The sequence below is a fragment of the Stegodyphus dumicola genome, chromosome 4 (genome assembly GCF_044657685.1).
Source record: "Stegodyphus dumicola isolate Sdum_Otavi_A_Nest chromosome 4, ASM4465768v1".
In the NCBI taxonomy this organism is placed as follows: Eukaryota; Metazoa; Arthropoda; class Arachnida; order Araneae; family Eresidae; genus Stegodyphus; species Stegodyphus dumicola.
Genome location: NC_140771.1, coordinates 50,786,013 through 50,806,536, shown reverse-complemented (window position 1 = coordinate 50,806,536; position 20,524 = coordinate 50,786,013). Strand labels below are relative to the sequence as shown.

Genomic DNA, 20,524 nt, shown 5'->3' with positions numbered 1-20,524 from the left:
TTTCTTCTAAATATTTTATTACTGATGATAAGGACTGATTTTAATCAAAACAGATGTTTAAATAATATCTTTTTTGCTTATGCGGCATAATTCTAGCATGCATCATAATACAATTTTTGTTTCAATGCAGTGCTAAAATGATCTAATCTGAAGGTGGTTTGAGAAGCTTGGAAATTTTTGCCTCAAAGAAAATACCCACCATGGACGACAAACTTCTGCAGAACACGAACTTATTAAAAGAAGCTTTTGATAAGAATCCATGTTTATATAGTTCAGGAACTATCAGACATACTAAATATTCCAAAAAACAGTACACAGTCATTTGAACAAAACCAAGTATATAAATAAATTATGATGTAAGGGGATCCCATACTTTAACAGAGTAGAATATGCTTACTCAAATTTTAGCATAAGATTCTTTACTCAAAAGAAATAAAGAAGTTTCTTTTTTGAAAGGACTCATTAATGATTTAATGATTAATGCAGATGAAAAGTGGATGCTATGCAATTATGTTACCCAAAAAAAAAAAAAAAAAAAAAAAAAAAAAAAAAAAAAAAAAAAAAAAACTACATTAAACAAAACAAAAAAAAAAAAAAAAAAAAAAAAAGAGTTTCCTTATTAATACCAAGAGGGGGCTTGCACTGCCAAATAATAATAAGAATCTTTTGCATATGGGAGAACTACAAAAGAATAGTACAGTACAAAGTCCGAGATTCGGACTTGTCGGGAGTTCAGCGATTCCAGATTTGGGATTTTTCTGGATATTAGATCATCAGTTTAAAGCTTATAAGATGGCATGTAGAAATTATGAAATTTTTATTTATGAAATAATGAAGCATTTATGACCTAAAGGGTAACGGAATTTACAAAGTAAAAAAAGTTTAATATTTATTTGTTTACTTCATTAAACATTTCTTTCAATGTAAGTTGTTTAAGTTGCTTTTTTGTGCTAATATTTTTCCTTTAATTTTGTAGACAGATATAATTTATTACTCAGTTACAAGGTTCTAGTGTTGAAGTCCTGTAATTGCTGTGTCGAGAATTCCGACTAATTTCTCTAATCTAAATTTTTCCTTTTCAATAACCTCTCTGTCACTTTTTTCACTATTGGTAGAGGTACTTTTGGATCTAGAACCCTATTACATATTTTGCCATCCATTAACTGATTAATAATTGGGGCATTGTCATCGCAAACTTCTGTAATATCATCTTCATTTATTACAGCTTCTATATATTTCTTTAAAAAAAAATCCATCAATTTAAAATTTAACCTTTGATTTGCAATATCCCAAAACCTTCACATTCGTGGCTATCATATTCATCAACTTCACCATGAAATATGCTAGTTGGCCATAAATTATGCCAAGCATTTTTTAAAGTATCTGGAGACACATCCTCTTATGAGCTTGCGATCGGCTATACATTATTTGCTATGTATCATTAGATTGCCACAAAAGACAAGTTGTTCCGCTAAATTTTGTCTTACATCACGCCCTGAGACAATCAAGCCTGAATGTATTAGTTTAATTATTTATTATACTTACATCTATTTCTTGCACATGCTTAAGGCTTATCTGAATCCTGAGGTTTATGAAGGGCCGGCACTAGATATCTTACCACCTGATGCAGTCTCTGCAGAGCTACCAAGCGCCTCCCTAAATTCTAAATTTTTTCCACCTTTAAATTTTAGATCCCAGTGCTTTCCTTAAATTCTAAAAATATTTTCATCCATTAATTTTGTTGCTTGGTGCTTCTCTAAATTCTCAAAATCTTGTCTTTCTTAAATTCTGCCGCCAGTGCACCCATATGAGCCCTGGTGCCAGTTCTGGGTTTATGTGAAAAACGAATCAGTTATTCTTCATTCAAATACACTAAATGGTAATCTTTTGGCCTATGAGTATTATTAACAAAATCTATTTTTAGCATATGGAAAGAAATTTTTCCTCTTCAATATTTCTTAGTGTATTGCACTTAAATCTGTAATCATTGCCAAGCATAATAATGTCACCATAAAAGGTTACCACACTCTATGTACTTATATATATGTAATATTGTGCTTTTATTATGACAATTAAGCCAGTAAGGATAGTTTCCTGCAGCCTGAAACCTCAATGGAAAATTTAATTCAGCTCTTCAAATCATCGTTTTGTGATAAATCCAAGATAATGTGAAAGAAGTGAATCATCAAGTTTATTTTTTCAGTGTGTAAAAAAATAACAGATCATTCTTCTGCTGTGGTGTTTTGCAAGTGCTTCAAAAAAATAATCACGCGTAGTGTTTACAGATTGAAAGTAATCTCTAATCTCTCGATAAATTGAGAAGTTCGAATTCCTAGTAAAAAGGAATATTGAATTTGCTTCGCCGATGTCTATAATATTTAGAAAAAAGTGCTTTAAATCATCAGTGTATTACCGTTTAGGAATTCAGCATTACAGCGGGTTCAAGGTCGATCCGAGTTAGTGTTTGCAAGTATGTGCGACAGAAAATTATGTGCACTTCCGCTTTTTCAACAGTTAAAAAATTATTACATTCGTGTGAATCTAGCTCAGGAACTAAATTATTTAATATGCTGCGAATTCTATAGTTTTCATTTTAATTTTGGTTAAAATTTCTGCAATTTGTTTTGAGAAAATCTGAAATTCTTGTTCATTAATTTTTCTAATTTTTCATAATTATGTGTGAGCAAATTAAGTAATTAATTTTAAGCTATTTAAATTATTCATAGGGAAGGATATTAAGATAAGTTTTTATGTTTTTGAAATTTTATTGAGAATTTTGAATACGAATTTTATAATTATTCTAAAAATAAAGATGTTAAAAATAAGTGAAATTATGGTAAATGCATGTTAAAATTTATGGGTTATTGTGTGTTAAGTATAGTATGCTGAGGGTGTACTGGTTCCTTTAACAGAGGCCTGCAATTACCTCTGTACAGTTGTTCCTTTTACCCTCTTCATGCAAGATAATGTTGGAGGCTCTCATTTTATGAATGCATGTAAATTTTTTATATTATTATTATTATATTTTTTTATGGAATGTATTAGTGCAGTTCTCAAAGGCCAGTTACCTTAATGTAAGGAACGGAGGCCTTTTCAAGTAACTGCCTAGGCACCCTGGGCCACCAGTGCAGAGAACACACTGGTTAGCTCAAGAGGACAGCCCTACTGATGGATATGTTTGTTTAGAAGTATTGCGAGGCTTCCAGTTTGGTAAAATCAGGAATTGTAAATGGAAAGATGATAAAGGTGAAACCATAAATTCTGAAAATCTTAATCCTATTATTTATGATGTTAAATTATAATTTATCATATGAAAATTAATATCATAAATATTTATAAGCAATGATTGTGTAAACTTTTTTTTTTTTGATATTCTGTAATAACAAAAAACTTCCCTGAAGAATTATGATTATGTGAACTCTCAAACAAAAAGACTTTTGGACTGAAATGCTGAAAAATTCAATAGGACTCTAAAAATTAAAAATTTATTAAAAAAAATTGATATTTATAAATTATACTTTTATAGAATCAAAATTTTATGATTTATGTTTTTCTTTTGCATTTGCTAGTGCTTTAACTCTTTCTCTTTAAAAAGGCTTCTCTGTCGCTACGCCTTTTTTTTTTTTTTTTTTTTGAAGGGGGGAAATATGTAAGATAAAAATGTATGAATCAGAATTATAATATAACTATAAACATTAATTCTTCCTCTCTATTCTAAAATCGTAATAACTTCTCTGCATTGCGTCATTTCTAGATCATTCTATGGCCTGCGCAACTCTGATGACGTAATAATTAAGAACTGAAACTGCCACTGTAAACCAAAACTTTTCTCTTCGCGTGCTTCCATCTTTCATAACTACGCACTTCAGCTTTTGCCCTCTACTCTGCTAAGATGTAATTTCGCTGGCTTGCTTTCTATCTCAACAATATCAAAAATGTAAATCTTCTGTGGAAAGGCACGACTAGAGTGCCAAGTGATTGTGGCCACAAATATCAATTGGAAATAAAAATGGAATTAAAACTGCCTCGACTGCCAAGTTCTTTAAATACTACGCAATCAAAATTCTTCTTCAATATGGATATAAGCACACATCGACAGTGTTCCGTTTTTCCTTTGTGCTTTTATTATGACATACATATAAAAAATTGTTTGGGCATCGCTGCATGAGTCATTACTCAAATTGTCATGTGTTGATCAACATGCGGTGATATAATAAATAATGATTCGCCAGGTTGCCGTCAGGGGTATAAAATATTAGCAGGTGTACAATCAACAATGTTCCAACGTAGAATGTTTCAGTTTGTTATGGATGCCAAACAGATAGCAGCTACGAAGCCAAATTATTGATCACACAAATTTATGCTAAATTGTTTCTTCAATAAATCAATCTTCTTAGTGCCGAAGAGAAATTTTAAGAATTGGGACTCTCCACATGTTTTATCTACAAGGGAAAAAAATCAAATGGACATGCGTAAAGCATTTAAAAAAAAGTTGTCGATTTTGAGGTTCGGATTTCAGATCATTCCGGATATTGGACATCCGGATCTCAGACTTTGTACTGTATACTATTAATTGCTGTCATCAAATCAGACAAATACAGGAAAACACTGTTCCCAGAAGGCAGTTTTAAAAGCAGAAATTGAAGGAAAGTGCCTAAAACTGGCCAACTCTTGAGATGGCGGCTTTCCTCCTAACAATACTTGATCCCACCATTTTGATGAATATCAAAGATGAAATGGGTATACTTGGAATGGTTTGTCTCACCATCCACATTCACCATACCTTTCCCCCTTAGATTTTCCTCTCTTCATATCACTTCAAAATCTTCCTCATTCCATTGGATCCTCATTTCTTTGGAAACTGTCAAACAACATTTTAACAATTTCTAATAGTTTTTTGAAAAAACCTTTTCCCACTGCCTGAGAGATGGCAAAAAATAATGTAACAAAATTGTGTTTATGTAATTCAATGAAATTTTCATATGTTTTTGCACTGCTTCTTTTAGAAGCTCCTGGTTGGCTTAATATATATTAAATATAAAATAGTAATTCTTTTCATATAGCTTTATGTATTGTCAGTGCTGCCGTCATCTAGTTAGATTTCCCACCAGCATTTATTTTTGGCACAAACTAGTGCCATGTTAACTGAAAAGTATGAATTTTTTTAAAAATCTAATTATGTTATTGGAATTTTTTATGCTGAGACATATTTGCCTTTTATTGTTCGATATAAAACTTTAACCCTATATAAGCACCGAATTCCATCAAAATTAATTTGTTTATTTTTGCTTGATTTAACAATGTTTCCTAGACATTTTATATGAGGTAACCATCCAAAATATTAATAAGGACAGAAAGTATAGTTAAGAAAAATTCTCGATTCCATAAAAATATAATTATCACATTTTATTGGTTACCCCACAAAAGTTTCACTTGATAGTTCTAGTATGAATAGTATAAAAACCAACAGTTTTACTGAATCTTCGGCTTTTGAATTCAATAGTTTCTTTCTTTTTTTCTTTTCTTTCTTTCTTTCTTTTTTTTTTTTTAAATGTCAGACTTATTCAATTCTTCAAAAGGGAAAATGTAAATTTAATTCTCATTTCATAAAACTTTTTGGATTTAGTATATTTTCTGAATATCTGCCACTAAATCATCAATGCAAGTACACACACACACACACACACAAAAAAAAAAAAAAAAAAAAAAAAGCTTAAATAGGCTATCTTTTCAAATATTCTGAACATCAAAATTTGAAGAAATATTTGAGAGACATATTTTTAAAAGACAGTATTAATTTTGAGAAACCGAAACCAAATAATAAATATGCAAAACTAGTAAAACCCATTTAGCTTATAAGAAAATTAAAAAAAAAAAAAAAAAAAATCAAATGATGCTTAACTACAATAGGCTTCATTATAGATTTCCAAACTTATATTATTTACCACATACAAGATTTGCTACATATTTAAAAACACATAAATTCAAAATTTGATTACATAGAAAGAAAATATATTTCACTTACCTTCCACGAAAAATTCAGTTTTCTCAATTGTCCAAGGAATCTGCCCTCTTGGAGTTGCAGATGGTCTCCGATATTTACATTCTACATAACGTGTTGGATCTACTTCATCTGAAACATTAAAATATATAAAACACTTTACAAAGTGCTCTACATAATATGCTAAAAAATATCCATAATCTCCTAATAATTCATTATTTCAGTAGATGTTAAATTAATATTATAACATTTTAACTATCTTCGCTAGAAGATAATGGATTGGGGGAAAAAAAAAAAAAACTAATTTTTCCACTTAAAGTTTCAGTTGGTTGAACTGCAACTGCTTTTCATAATGGTTTTCCTAATTTTTTTGTTCTTTAGAAGTGTACTCTTAGGAATGATGACTATGGTGATGGCAATTATTGATATTCATATTGTCTTTACCCTGCTCATGATTGTCAGAATCTGTTACAGAAAATCACAGAATTAGAAATGTGGTATCAATTTATTAGTATCAATATAGTAATCAAATTGTAGACTAACTACACTATAAATTTTATTTTCTTAAAACCCATTTTATTTTCTTAAAATTTATATGCAACAAATATTTCTTAAAATTTATATGGAAAACAGATAGTAGGAATATTGCAAAATTACATTACAGAAACCTGATATTATAAAAATTTTCTCTAGTAACTACAAAAAACTCTCACTCCTATGCTTATCCAAAGAAGTTTGCCTACTCTAGGACAGTTTAAGTAATTTCAGGGCTTCACAAAAATCAAGAAACATGGGTGCACTAACAAGTCCCTTTTAAAACTATACTTACAATAGTTTTAGACTATTACATATTTCCTTTAATAATTTTATTTCAAAAAAATATATAAGCATTTATGTAATAAATTTACGTGCTAACAATTTTCAAAATTATGTAGTTTTCTATAATCAAATAAAATGCAAACATAATTTTAAAAAAACTTTAATGTGACACTTGCATAATATCAACTAAAACAGTTATGAAATACTGCTACACAGCTGTTGGCAGTTCGTTAAAACCTAAAGGTTTCTAAGAAACTTTGTTATAACCAAAATATTTAGTATACCCAATTTCAGATTTCATGCAAAAAATATTTCTAAATGGTAACTGACCTAAACACACATTTATTGTTCTTAAAAATCACCCTTCACAAATTATCCGTGGAATGTAATTTAGAAATATTAAATGATATTTGTTTTTAACACTATTTTCATAACACTACATTATTTTTTATAACACAGGTAATTTCATTAAAAATCAGTAATTTCATTTAAATCTTTATGCTTCATGTGTTTTTCCTTCTGGAATCTCCTTGCTACAATATGTAACACATCTTCCAGGTTTTGCTACTTATTGAACATGTTTATCAAAAGGCATCATATCTGACATTAATTCAGTTAATTAGTCTTACAAAGTTCCAATTAATTGGATCTCCTAGCTTCACTTAATCACCATTCAAAGAAGATTTCTTTTTGCTAGACACAATGATACAAAACAAACTCTAAAATTGGTTTCCACCTTTTTATTTTTTTTTTCTCAAGTTGATGATATATTACTTGATCCATTAATTTTGAGTCAGCGAAAATTCTTTCCATTTGTAGATATTATTCAAGTGATTTGGGGACAGTTTATGATTAGAAAGAAATTTTGAGAATATTTTCTAATTCAGTGCCCAGTTTTAAGAGTAGAAGTGAATTATTTTTAATAACAGCAATATGCAGCATTCTCTTTAATGAGTATGCAAGCAAAGAACGCTTTACTATTTTATCATTTGGAAACCAATGAAAGAAGTGAAAAACACTATAACAACTTACTGCATACAGTCTTTGGCCATAAAATATGAATAGCGTTGAGAAAAAATGTAATGAATAAAAAAAGGGCTGATCAAAATTTAATTTCTAAATTTCTAATTAAAAATGTAAATGCATATGTCAGTCATTTGGCTGCATAAACGAAGAGCCTGAAAACTGCAGTAACTCAAACAACTCTTTTGCTTATCCATAGAAAAGTAATTAAGCCTTAATGTATTGCAGACAGAAGAATGAACAGTTGTTTTGACCATCTGTACAGCAGAAAAATAGTTGTGGTGATTGACAATTACAATTTCATAAATTTTAAATGGATAAATACTACTCAATAGGAAAGTCAACATAGTTTCATTCATATTCATATAAGCTTGTTATATAGTGGTCCTTTCTGACAATGCCACTCACTTTTTATTTTTCTCTCACAAAGTGATGCTGTAATTCATGATCAGTCCTGTGCAAATTTGAAGTAAATATACAAATAATTAAGTGCGGCCCTTTAAACTATTACTTAAACCTCTACTTCTATTGATTTTTTTGTTAATTATTCATTTTTCTGTAGTACTTTGAAATTCATAAAGGATATTGCTGGCCACAAATCTACTATACAATGAAAGTGGCATTTGAAGCAACAAACATCGAATTTGTATGAAAAGTACTATACGCTGGAATATGCAAACGGTTAATATTCCAGTGGATGCACACAAAGCAGATATGAGTAACACCATCTACATTGTGTATAAATGAGAAGACTGCATAGTGGGTTTCTCATTCGGAAATAGAATTGGAACATTGTTTGTGTTAAGGTCATGTTATGCCTCTTATAAGAATGAGACACAAATACCAGCATATGTCAGAATTCAATTCCAGCAAGATCGTAGCCTATCAGAATATGACATTCTGCAGTTTATTGCTTAGTGACATTGCTGCTCATGTTGGTCAGAATCCAGTAACTGTCAGGTGAATGCCAGAAAGGCCATACTAAACACCATGCAGGATCTCAACAGCCTCGGGTCATAAACGCCCAAGAGAACAGACATTATCCTATCAACCTTATGGAATCATACAGCTAGATATGTGCCCTGAAAAGGACCTTGGCTTTAGTGCAAGATAATAAATGTGACGACATACGCAGCACCAAGGACATTCTGCTCGGTGACCATTATTGCGACTCCCTTGATGTTGCAGCAGAGACAAGCACATTTACATTGGTGTGACGAATGATGACACTGGATACATAAATGGCATTAAGTCCCTTTTCAGACTAATCCGATTCTGCACGCAATATTACGGTGATGTATCCATGTAAGGAGGTAATGAAAAGAATGAACACCGCCACTTTGCTTTTGTTATTAACATACAGGCTCAGCACCTGGCATACTGGTGTGTGGTGTCATCCCAATCACCTCTTGTTCCCAGTAATGCAGCAGCTAGCGTCACATTTCTGTTAAGGACCGTGGCTGTGCCTATCTTCAAGGCCTGTCCATCTTTCAACAAGATAATGCATGATCACATGCTGTCCTGATCTTTCCTGATAGAGATTTTTTCCCCTCATCACAGTTTCTCCCATTTGTTTAAAATAGAGGCTATCAACATGCTGCTTCAAAAATGGTTTCCAATCAGTCAGCTCCAACTTTCAAAATTGAAATTTATTATTTGCATTTTTATGCAACTGTCAATTACTACAACCTTTAAAAAAATGACCACATTCTCACTTACATTACTCTATGCTTCTTGTATTAAACTACACCCATTAAAGAATTTTTTTACATTCGCCTTAGTTCATCGGCATGTTCTACAGAATTATGCTATATTCATATGCTCATAACCACAGCCCTTTCTTGGTTCAAATGGCATTACACGATTATCATACTGCAGTCAAACTAGCAAAAATGGCCAGAGAAGAAGAAAGCTATTTGTTGACACGTTATGCACACACCTAGGTTGCCACATAAATAATTATTGGCAGTATCATTGGTTGCCACATAAATATTTTTTGGAGATATGATGCACTACTTCATTAACACTTGTCCGTGACTTTTCGGTGGAGGTATGAATAATCAGAAAACAACAAATAGTATTATTATTATCAATACTGATATACACATATATTTTTAAAAATAATAATCCCTTTCAGAGGTGGTTGCAATGACAGGGCTTACTGTAATTTTCTAAAATGCATGATATATCAATGTAATTTAAAACAAAAAATTGCAATCTAAACTTCATGATAAATTTTAAGATCAGGGGGTGGAAATTACCTGTTTTATAAAGGCCAATCCAATCAGATGGAGACACCTCTTCTTTGATATCCCATTTTATAAGCAAAGGTTCTGAAGCGTTAAGTACATATTCTGTTCTGGAAACCGTAAGACTAGAGCGCGACTGTAAACAGAGGAGCCTACGAACAGGTGCAGGAGGAGGTGCAGAAGTGGGAGAGGACACACCAGTAGGGGAGGATACTGTCCTCTGAGGGGGTGGGGGTGGTTCGTCCTCAGGATCCTCACCGCCTGCTGGAATGGCAGGTGGGTGTCCCAGCCGCAGCACAGGATGGAAGCCACTCGGACGCTCAGCTAGCATCGAAACGATGCCAGAGCGAATTGAGATTTGACTCTTGCTCGAGATTCGAGCCCAAAACCAACAACCTTGATTATCACATGGTAATCAAAGGCCCTAAAAAATGAAATAAAAAAAAATTTTTTTAATGCAGATGTGTCAGAAATGGATGAGATATATATATACAGTACAAAGTCTCTAATCCGGACCTCAAAGCCACAAACCTTTTTTTTTTTTTGTAAGCTCAATTAATGTTACACATGAGCGTTTAGCGCACACACACACACACACACACACACACAAAAAAAAAAAAAAAAAAAAAACATTGAAAGAAATGTTTTATAAAGTAAAAAAATAAATATTAAGCTTTTTTTTTTTGTCTTGATACCCTTTAGATCATAATTGTTCTCCATTTCATAAATTACAGTTTCATATTTTTAATTGTATAATTTCTGCATGCCATCTTATCAGATTTAAATTGATGATCTATAATCTGGAATCGCCGAAGCCCTGACGAGTCCGGATTACGGACTTTGTGCTGTGTATGTACATATATATATTAAAAGACAACATAACTCCATACATACATATATAAAGACAACATAAATGACTACAAAATGCAAACTTCTATTTCTGTTGGAAAATCAATATAACTTAAAACATATTTATTTAAGATTTTAACTTAGGTTATTTGAACACACAAAAGCCATGATGACTATCTGCCTAAGCAAAAAGATGCCTTTGTGGAGGACTTTCTGAGGGAAATTGGCTTACATTCCTGTTTCACATAGGGTAAACAACAACCTGCCTTAACCCAAGCCAGGTCGAATTGCCAGTAATTACAGCAGTCTTAAGCACTTGGCCACTGGAAGGGCCCAAAAGATGTCAGAAAGCCTAAATGATAGTTTTAATATTTTATATTTTGCAACATCTTTAATTTAACAAAAGGATTCAGAACTGAAAATGTATTTTACAGCTGCTAAATATTAAACAGAGTTTCCAAAGATGTTATTACATGGCTGCACTTCTACTTAATGACAGATTAATTTACTAGGTACTTAAAATATATTTTCTGAAAATGGAAACTTAAGCATAAAAATGGCAATTGTGCTCAAGAGTGCAGAAGCAAAAATTGGTTGATCTTTAGATTATGGTAACTTGGCAATTTTTTGGCGAAAATTTGGCCACCAACTCTCCTACAGCAACCCTCTATTTTTTTTTTTTCCCGCCGTCATTTTGTCTTCACTTAGTAAAGACATGTTTCTTTTCTTTTTATCTACTGAACACTTCTTCCAACAATCTACTAGCTGAATCACACTTATGCTAGAAATTTTATCTAACAAAACTGCTTAATCATGACAAATATTCACTGCAAAATTGGGAAAAGTGCACAATACCATACTCCTTACGCGTTTTTCAAAATAACACATACACATAAACCATGTACACGTCGACTTATTTTTACTTAAAAAAACATCCCAGAATTACACAAAAATGGCATTGCGCACACTCTTCACTATATCTATGTACACTGCTTTTTTCTCATAAATTAGAAAAATTTCATGAAAATACATGACAATTTTCTGAATCTTTAAACCCGGTAAAAAGAACATATATGAAATTACCTGATCGCGAAAAAGTATATACCCTTTCCAAATATGAACATTTCCACATATAAAATAAAAAAAAATATCCAAAAACTTTTACCTCTAAATCATCTATTATATTATAAACATCACCAACGAATTCATACCGCAAGCATGACAAATACTTAGTGTCAAATATTTAAATTATTTCCATGCACGTTTACTTCAACTAAAACGTATACCAAATTCCTACAAACAGAAAATTCACAAAATAACTATCATTTAATTAAAATATAATTAAATTCAAAAGCACTACTTAAGATATAAATAAGCACATACATTAAATTAATAAAAATTAGCTTACAATCCTAATTACTTTAAACTAAATCATTGCTAATAACAATTTTCCCAATAATACCAAATTACTTTACTTCCACCTTACATTTAGAACAATGCATAAAAATAATATCCTCAAATAATTAAAAATACTAACTTACCTAATCTTCTTCAGAATCTTGCTTACATGGTGGATACACTTTTATTATGTATTCAATAAGATTATTGAACGATTTTTTCTGCGAATTTTTCCTCCACACTTCCTCCGCTAAATAAAAAGCAAAATTCTCTTTATCACAATGCCTCGGAATGGCGCTTTTTATAGCACTCCACGTGCCCTCTATTGTATTGGTATGTGCACCTGTTTCCGGATCTTTAAAATAATATTTGTGGTTCACAGCAAGATGTTTAAAACCTTCATCTTCCAAACATTCATACGATTTTTCACTTTAGACAGCGCCATACAATCCCAAAATTATTCAACCCTACTTCACACAACACACAATGAAGTATTTTTCCAAATTCCCCCCTTTTCCGATTAAAGAACCGTAATTCGTCCATTAATATCCCATGATCTCTCATTTCCCTCACACAAAATAATGCGTAATCGGAACTGAGTACTGCTCACATTATTACCAAAGTCCCAGGTAGTAACCTTTATCGCTTCCAAAATGTCGCCAAACTACCAGTTACCATATTCTACAGATAAGCCCAAAAATTAACGTACTGCTAATGCATTGTTGAATGTGGAAGGACAAATGGAAATGCATTCTGGAAAGGAAAACAAGTCCGCATTTGTTTTGTCCGTGACTAAGGAAAAAAATGTCCCCATTAATCCATATATTATCTTTTCCTTTCTGCTTTTCTCATAAAATTTTGCTTCATTCTCATGATTTATTATAAAAATTTCTCCACATGCAATAAACAAACTTAATTTTTTTTAGACCTAGTCCTATTAAACATGCAATTGTAATTATAATGCTGGTATTAACACCAAGAAACTACACAGCAAACATGATTACAAAAAATGATTACTTTTCTTTCTTGGAAATTAAAAAAAATATAAATCCTTATTGGAAAGATCAAGTATACATATGCTAGAATGAGCTTATAAATATAAAAAAAATCTTCCAAAATGACACAAATAAACAGAATACTTAACAAATAAGTATGAAAAATATTTTAACACAACTTCCTGAATATTATAATTATCTTTATATTTTATTAAACTCACTGGCACTCTGCATGTGCAAAATCAGATACTAAACATAAAATTCTTCATATCTCTTTTTATCTTCCATTTTTAAAATTTAATTTCAGTTTTGCTTTTATAAGTTTTGAAATAAATATGGTACTCTTCTGTTATTGGGACTCGATTCAGAAATGTATGTATGTACACATGTGTGCATAAGCATGTATATGTATCTATATATGCATACAAATTTCTGAATCCAGTCCCGATAACATTTCTATTTTTGCAGACTATCATAAATATATTTTACAAATACATAAAATATAATTTATTTTTATCTCCTGGCATAATTACTACAGTTTGTAACCTCAACCAGATCAATAATAACATTACTTCACTGATTGTTATTATAATTCTACCAATGCATTTTTTTAAAACTTCATGTATTAGACACAGAAGAATGATATTAAATGCATTATTTTTTTAAATAATCCTCCCTCTTTTTTCTATTATGAGCACTTAATTACACAGTGTTTACTCGAGAAATCATTTCCAATAAAAACTATTTTTAATTTAATAAGCTAACATTCTATGTCACATTCACACATATAAAACCCTTTAAACATAGGTCTAAAAAGGATATACAGTTCAATCAATCCTATCTATCATTACTTCAATGATGAACATTCTCTATTCATTTTAATTAAATTTATACATGGCTATAAGTTTAGTACTTCTACTTTCTTGTTAAAGTGGGCACTACATAAGTCTCTCACCACATTTGAAATCTGATTGCGACAGATTGGGCAATAACAAGCTTAGTTGCATAAATATCATTTTGAAAGAACTTACTAAATTATAATCATTAAAGAAAAATCATTTTAATAGAAAAGTCTACAAGTTAATATCTAATACTTTGATCAGCTGTAACATATTTAAATAAAAGTAAACTGAATTATCAAAAATGCATTTGAAAATAAGTGCTATGCAGAACTTTGATTTAAAAATACAAAGCTTGCACAGCAATAAACGAACTCTGGAGTGCCATAATTATTTCAATATTTTACTAAAATTATAATATTTACATTATACAACATTTAAATCCCATTAAAATACAACTAAATATGCTGAAACTTCTTTCTATTTTTGCATACTTCTTTTTTGAAGCACTGGTATTAACAAAGTGATTTTAGACTTATAAACATCAAGAACAAAGCAGGAAAATGTGACATTTCACTAGGCACACAAAAAAAAAAAAAAAAAAAAAAAAAAAACTACAATTTAAATGACAGATGATTCATTGAGGACAAAATGCAAACAATTATGTTAACAAGATAAAAATACAAACATTTGGTTATAGAATGGTTTGTATGTCTTTAAATAGCAATAAAGTCTGATTTCTGCACTAAACACTGTTAACTATAGCAAATAATAATAAAATTTTACTATAGTGCTGCAGAAAATTGTTAAATAAAAGAAAAGTACTAACAAATATTGCTTATTTTATGTTCATAAGCAGAAATGTAATTCAAACTGTTTTACAACAAACTAGAACTAAATTTCTGTTATTAAAATTTTTTCATATTTTAATCATTTTGAAAGACATCCACACAGAGTTATTTTTGATTAAGAGGTCAAATTTTATACACATTTTTGTTTCAATCAATTTAAATATGTTTAAACACTGCATAAACTCGACAATTTCTATATGAAACTGTGTTAATGTAAGTAAAATATAATTACACTAAAACATGAAATCTGAACACCGCAATATAAACTTCCACACAGATCCCAAGTCATTATATTATATTTAAAAATTAGATTATTGTGTATACGCTTCTTTTATACTAATTAAATCATCACATAAAAATAATACTGCTTGCTTTTTGCTAGCCTATGTTTTGACAAAATACAGCTCTGCTGAATATACTTACTTGGAAGAGCTGCACAAGAGTTTCATTCAAACTGGAAATTCGTATGTAATATCTTTATCAAAAGATTAATCTGACAGCACTACAGATTGTTTTTCTTGAAAAGTAATAAAATTACACTACTTCAACAAATTAATTATTATATTTTTACCGGGAGAAAACTGCATGGAAGCGCACCGTGAAATATCAAAACTTGTCTACTTCCAACCGGAAGACTATTTAGAAAGAGAAACCAAACTCAAAATATACAAAACCTGTAGAAATAATTATATTTCACATATATACGATATTTCCATTATTAATCATGTCACTGCTCAACAGCCTTGTTAAGGACTGAAATAAAATCAAGATAAAAATATTTCAAAGTTTCAACTACGAAAAATTATCTTGACATACTTCAACAAACCTCCATCTTGACTCCGATCACCCGTGCCCTATTAATAAAAAAGTTTCCTAAGGCGTATAATGCAAAATATTGTTATAATTATTCTACAGCTCTAATTTTTCATTAAACATTTTCATTTTTTTTTTAATGTTTGACACACTTCCACACTATACATTAAAATAAGCGACACAAAATGACGCGTTTAGGCCTTTATAAATGCCAGATATGTAAGTCAAAGATCGAAGGCCTTAACGAGTTTTTGAGATGTTGGTTTCAAACGTTTTCACATTTTGGGAATTCAATTGTTAAATCTTAACAACTCCTACGAAATATAAGAATTTCACAAATACAAATTTGTTTTCATGTTTATGTTTTATTATTTTCTGGTATCTCAAACATTGGTTTGTCTTCACTTAATCGATTAAGAGTAACTTCCGGTTATTTGAAGTTTCGTCGAAGATCGTCATATAGTTTGAAGCTTCCGAAAGCAGCGCTTTCGCTTTCTTCACATCTGATGGGAGCATCTGGATTTGAAGTTTGGCAAATGTTCAACTTGACAAACTTGGCTAAGCTTTTGAATAAGTTTTTTTAAATGAAAAAGTTTTCTTGCGTAACTAAAACTTTTATTCTGGTGAGTTTATTTTCTTCCAATTAGATTCTAGTTCTTTATTATTAGTTCGATAATATAAATAACTTAAAAGAAAATGCCAGAAATTCTCTTACTTTCTACATTTTTTTAACAACAAACTGTGAGAATTCATTTGATGAATTTGAATAGTCTATTCACATAACAGATATAAATTTAGTTGTAGACCTTGTTAGTTGCAACAAAAATATATTCAATTTCCAAATGAATTAATTCGACAAAACATTTAAGTTATTTGAAAATTAAGTTTTTCTAGTGTTATCATGTGCAAGAGTTTTCTGAGAAGTTATATTGTAGGAAGTAGATTTCACCTTACTTTCAAGTCACAAATAAGCTGTTTGAAATTCGATCTTCAAATACTATGAAAATATTACACAAATTTCAAACATTATCCTAAATTTTATGTTGGAGAATCTGTTTGAAAATTACAGCATTTACATAATTCTCATTTCATTCTGTATTCTTCAGGAAAATTTGCTAATTTCAAATACTTTTAGTTGGATTTCAAGAAAAATCTAACTATATTAATCAGTGGTGTGCCGTAATTTTTACTGAAGATATAAAAAAATATTCCCTTCAAGACGATCGTCCTTGGATAGCGATGATGGTCATCTTTGAGACATTGTCTTCTTAAAGGAGTGAAATTTGTAACTAATGCTTGTTTATATTTCAGAAATACTGAGCTTTCAGAAGTTCTTATTTCAGACATATGGTCGTCACGATAAGGTTTATTGCATTTTAAACACAAAGACTTGGATATAATTTTCAACATTAATTAGTCAAATAATGATTAATATGCTTTGAAAAATTTGTGAAGATCGAAATAAGGGAAAATGAAAGTAATCAGGGTAGTAACTAGGCACATCTGTATCCATATGCAGCATCCATACAATTTTCTTTTCTTTTCCTATTTCATATTGGCTAACAGGAGAGAACATGAAATCTTAGTTCTCACGGGCGCTGAAAACCCTGACTTCGCCTTTAAAGTGATCATACAACAACAATACTGGCATGCTCTGCTTCACATGACCCTTTATGGTCCGTACTACAGATCCAACTCCCCCCTCAGGACCAAGCGCGGAGGTTCGACCTCCGCTCTGGCTGCTTAGAGGGGCTGTTGCACCAACTGGGATGTTTTCAGGCAACACTGGTCGTTAGATTTGCTACCAGCAAGTCGCTCGGGCTGCCCGTCGCAGTGGGATATTACCCAGCGAACCAGGGGGCGCTACCCTCTGACTACTAGAGCCGTACCGCTCAGGACCAGATCCTGAGGCCGGCCAACAAGCGATCTTTCCCAGGGCTTCGGAAGCACCAAGTTCATAAATTTTATACTCCGGTGTTCGAGACTGCCTAGATACAGATCTTAGCCAGTAGCTTCGCAGAGTTCTCTACGTCGACCCCGGGTGGGGGGAGTAATCATACAATAATGAATAATTTATTTTTCAAAACCTTATTAACTCAAAGTGGCAATTTGGCACCAAAGGCTACTAATTTCCTTTTGGCGTTTTGCGTTTATTCAATTTAAACGGCAAATCATTTTTTAAATTTTTGCCACCAAATATTAGAGCCCTGTATTATATTTGCAGAAATTAAATAGTGAAGAATCTGCATAAATATATGTATGTTTCTCGCATTGTGATAAAACAAAGGTACCTAGAGCCACCAAATTTTGAAAAGCGTACGTCTCTACCCGAATATGGGTATCTGGAAGCCCAAATTAGGAATTTGGAATTTGTTTTATTATCTGTTTCCTATTTCATAAAGCACATCTGAATTTTTGATCAAGAAACTCAACGATTTCAACTCTGTAGGGAGAAAAGAAAAAAAAACATTTTTATCTCCAGCGCACGAGACTGTGTATCGGAAATTCTAAAGATATGCTCTTTTAAATATTGTTACGGATTTGGAATTTAAATAGCTAATGTTAGTTGAATTATAAATTAAATTGGTTTATTCCCCGTGCAGTGCAGCGCGTGACGAATATAAGGAAAGCTAAGTCGGAAAATTAAAAATACAAGAGCACGTGCATCTAACATTTAATAAATATATATATCTTTTTGCTTTCGAGAAAATTCCAGAAATTTCTAGCGCGCGATTTATAATCATATAAAAGGAGGAAAAGCTCTCAGTTTGGTGTGATTTTTGATTAGTTAGTTTGTTGTTGTTTTTAAGAGTTTGCTTAGAAAACTGCTCTTGTTCACAGTAGCGAATTCGCGGATTAGCTTTCTTTAGCTGTTTTGAATTACGTTCTCTTGAACATTTAAGTAGTTAAAAGTTAACTACTGTGAGATATTATTATACTGAAAGAATACCAGAGGAAAATTAGGTGCTACTTTGGTAGACGGTTGTACGAATTTTTGGCGATTTACGTTGGTGCAATTGTTAGAGCGATTTTTACAATCGTCAGCCATCTTGAAAAACGCTGCTTTTACGCATAGTAAAGTATTCGAAACTTAAAAAAAAATAAATATCGTTAAAAGTAATGGATTAATTTTTTGTTGAAAATGTCGTTTTTTAAGATGGCAGGCAAGTGTAAATAAATACATTTACTATGAGTATGAAATACTAAAGTAAGGCTATTATTACTTTCATATAGCAAAAAAGAGAATAAAAACATTGTGCAAACGCTTAATTAGATTAAAATATTACTGAAATCGAATTTAAAAATCATCCTACCAACATTTAAAAGAATTAGAATATTATTAAATTCAAATACTTTAAAATACGTTATATAAAATATAATTAACATTAAAACATATGTGACAATAATTATCTCAGCAATTTTTGAAAATAATGTATTAATTTTTTTAACAAAAATTGAAGTATACAATTATAAAAGAAAAGAAAAATATGTACTTACAATTTTTTGAGTAATTTAACCTCTTGTTTATTGTTAAGTACCACAAAAAAAATCGAAATCATAATTGAATCGGCTCTTTTAACCATCTTCATCTGTTATCCACATATCTCGCACTTCATTGAAGAAGCAATTAGCGATGTTTCCTCCAAAAATTTTAAGTAAATTTCCTCTGACGCTATTAACAATTTATAAATAAATCTTTGATTAGGAAAGACAGGTTTGCCAAAATAAGGTCTCAAAGGGCAATTTTTTTATTCCAAAACCAATAATTCTTGGTAATTACCAATAACAACATTCATCTTCGAAACAGAGATATCCATTCCATTTCAAATCTGACGAATTCGAAGAAATGAATAATAAAATTTTAAAATGGGGCGGTAATGCACAAATATTCGGTAACCAATCAGGGAGCTGATTACATCACGCATAGAATTAAAATTATTTAAATAATCATTCATAATATAATCATTTTTAAAACAAATGCAAAATTAAATTGTATTTTAATATTTAACAGCCATAAATAATGTTTAAAACATTAGATTAAATTTATAGATATTAATAAAACCAATTACTTTTTAAGTAAAGTGACGTCATTGATTGCATCATCAACAACATAAAATTATATAAAATATTAAAAACAACAAAATTTTTATTTCAAATAAAAATGTAAAATTAAATTGATTTTTAATATTTAGAAGCCATAAATAATGTTTACAACACGGAAGTTATGCATAATAAAACGCATTATTTTTTAAATAAAATGACAACAAAGTATTGGTTACCATAAATAACTTATCCAGCAATGGGTTTACCATAAGTTGTATTACTCGCCAAAAAATCGCCAAAATCCGTGCAACCGTCTACCAAAGTAGCACCGAAAATTAAGCATTTTTGTTGTGATAATAATAAATTTTCTTCATTTTTCATCGGACTTGTGCATTCATTTCGTAACGAACCCGTACGCACGCAACAATTTTTGGTGTCAGGAGTGGGGTTTGAATGCCAATAACAGGAGCGATGGAAAAACAATTGAAGCAGCTCATCAGTGCTTTTGCTGCGTTCCAAGAAATGATGGAAGCTGGACAAACATATTTTAAAGAAGAAATTAAAGAGGAGATGAAATCTGGTCAGAAAAAGATTGAAGCAGGTCAAGAAAAGATTGATGCAGATCAAGAAAAGATTGAAGCAG

The 20,524-nt window shown here is 30.8% G+C and overlaps 1 protein-coding gene across 3 annotated transcripts in view; it reads right to left on the bottom strand.

The window, feature by feature from the left end:
- LOC118195267 (E3 ubiquitin-protein ligase HECW2-like) overlaps positions 1-16,042 on the bottom strand; it is a 112,082-nt gene extending 96,040 nt beyond the window's left edge. For 2 of the 3 annotated variants that reach the window (XM_035366533.2, XM_035366535.2), the window contains exons 1-3: positions 15,841-16,042; positions 10,105-10,516; positions 6,026-6,133 (exon numbers count right to left, since the gene is read on the bottom strand). In XM_035366533.2, coding sequence (XP_035222424.2) covers positions 6,026-6,133; positions 10,105-10,423 — 427 coding nt within the window. In that variant the 5' untranslated portion in view covers positions 10,424-10,516; positions 15,841-16,042. Of the gene's footprint in view, positions 1-6,025; positions 6,134-10,104; positions 10,517-15,447; positions 15,796-15,840 lie in introns of those variants that run through there. The other variant, XM_085814835.1, reaches the window with a different exon arrangement.
- Positions 16,043-20,524: the final 4,482 nt, after the last annotated feature.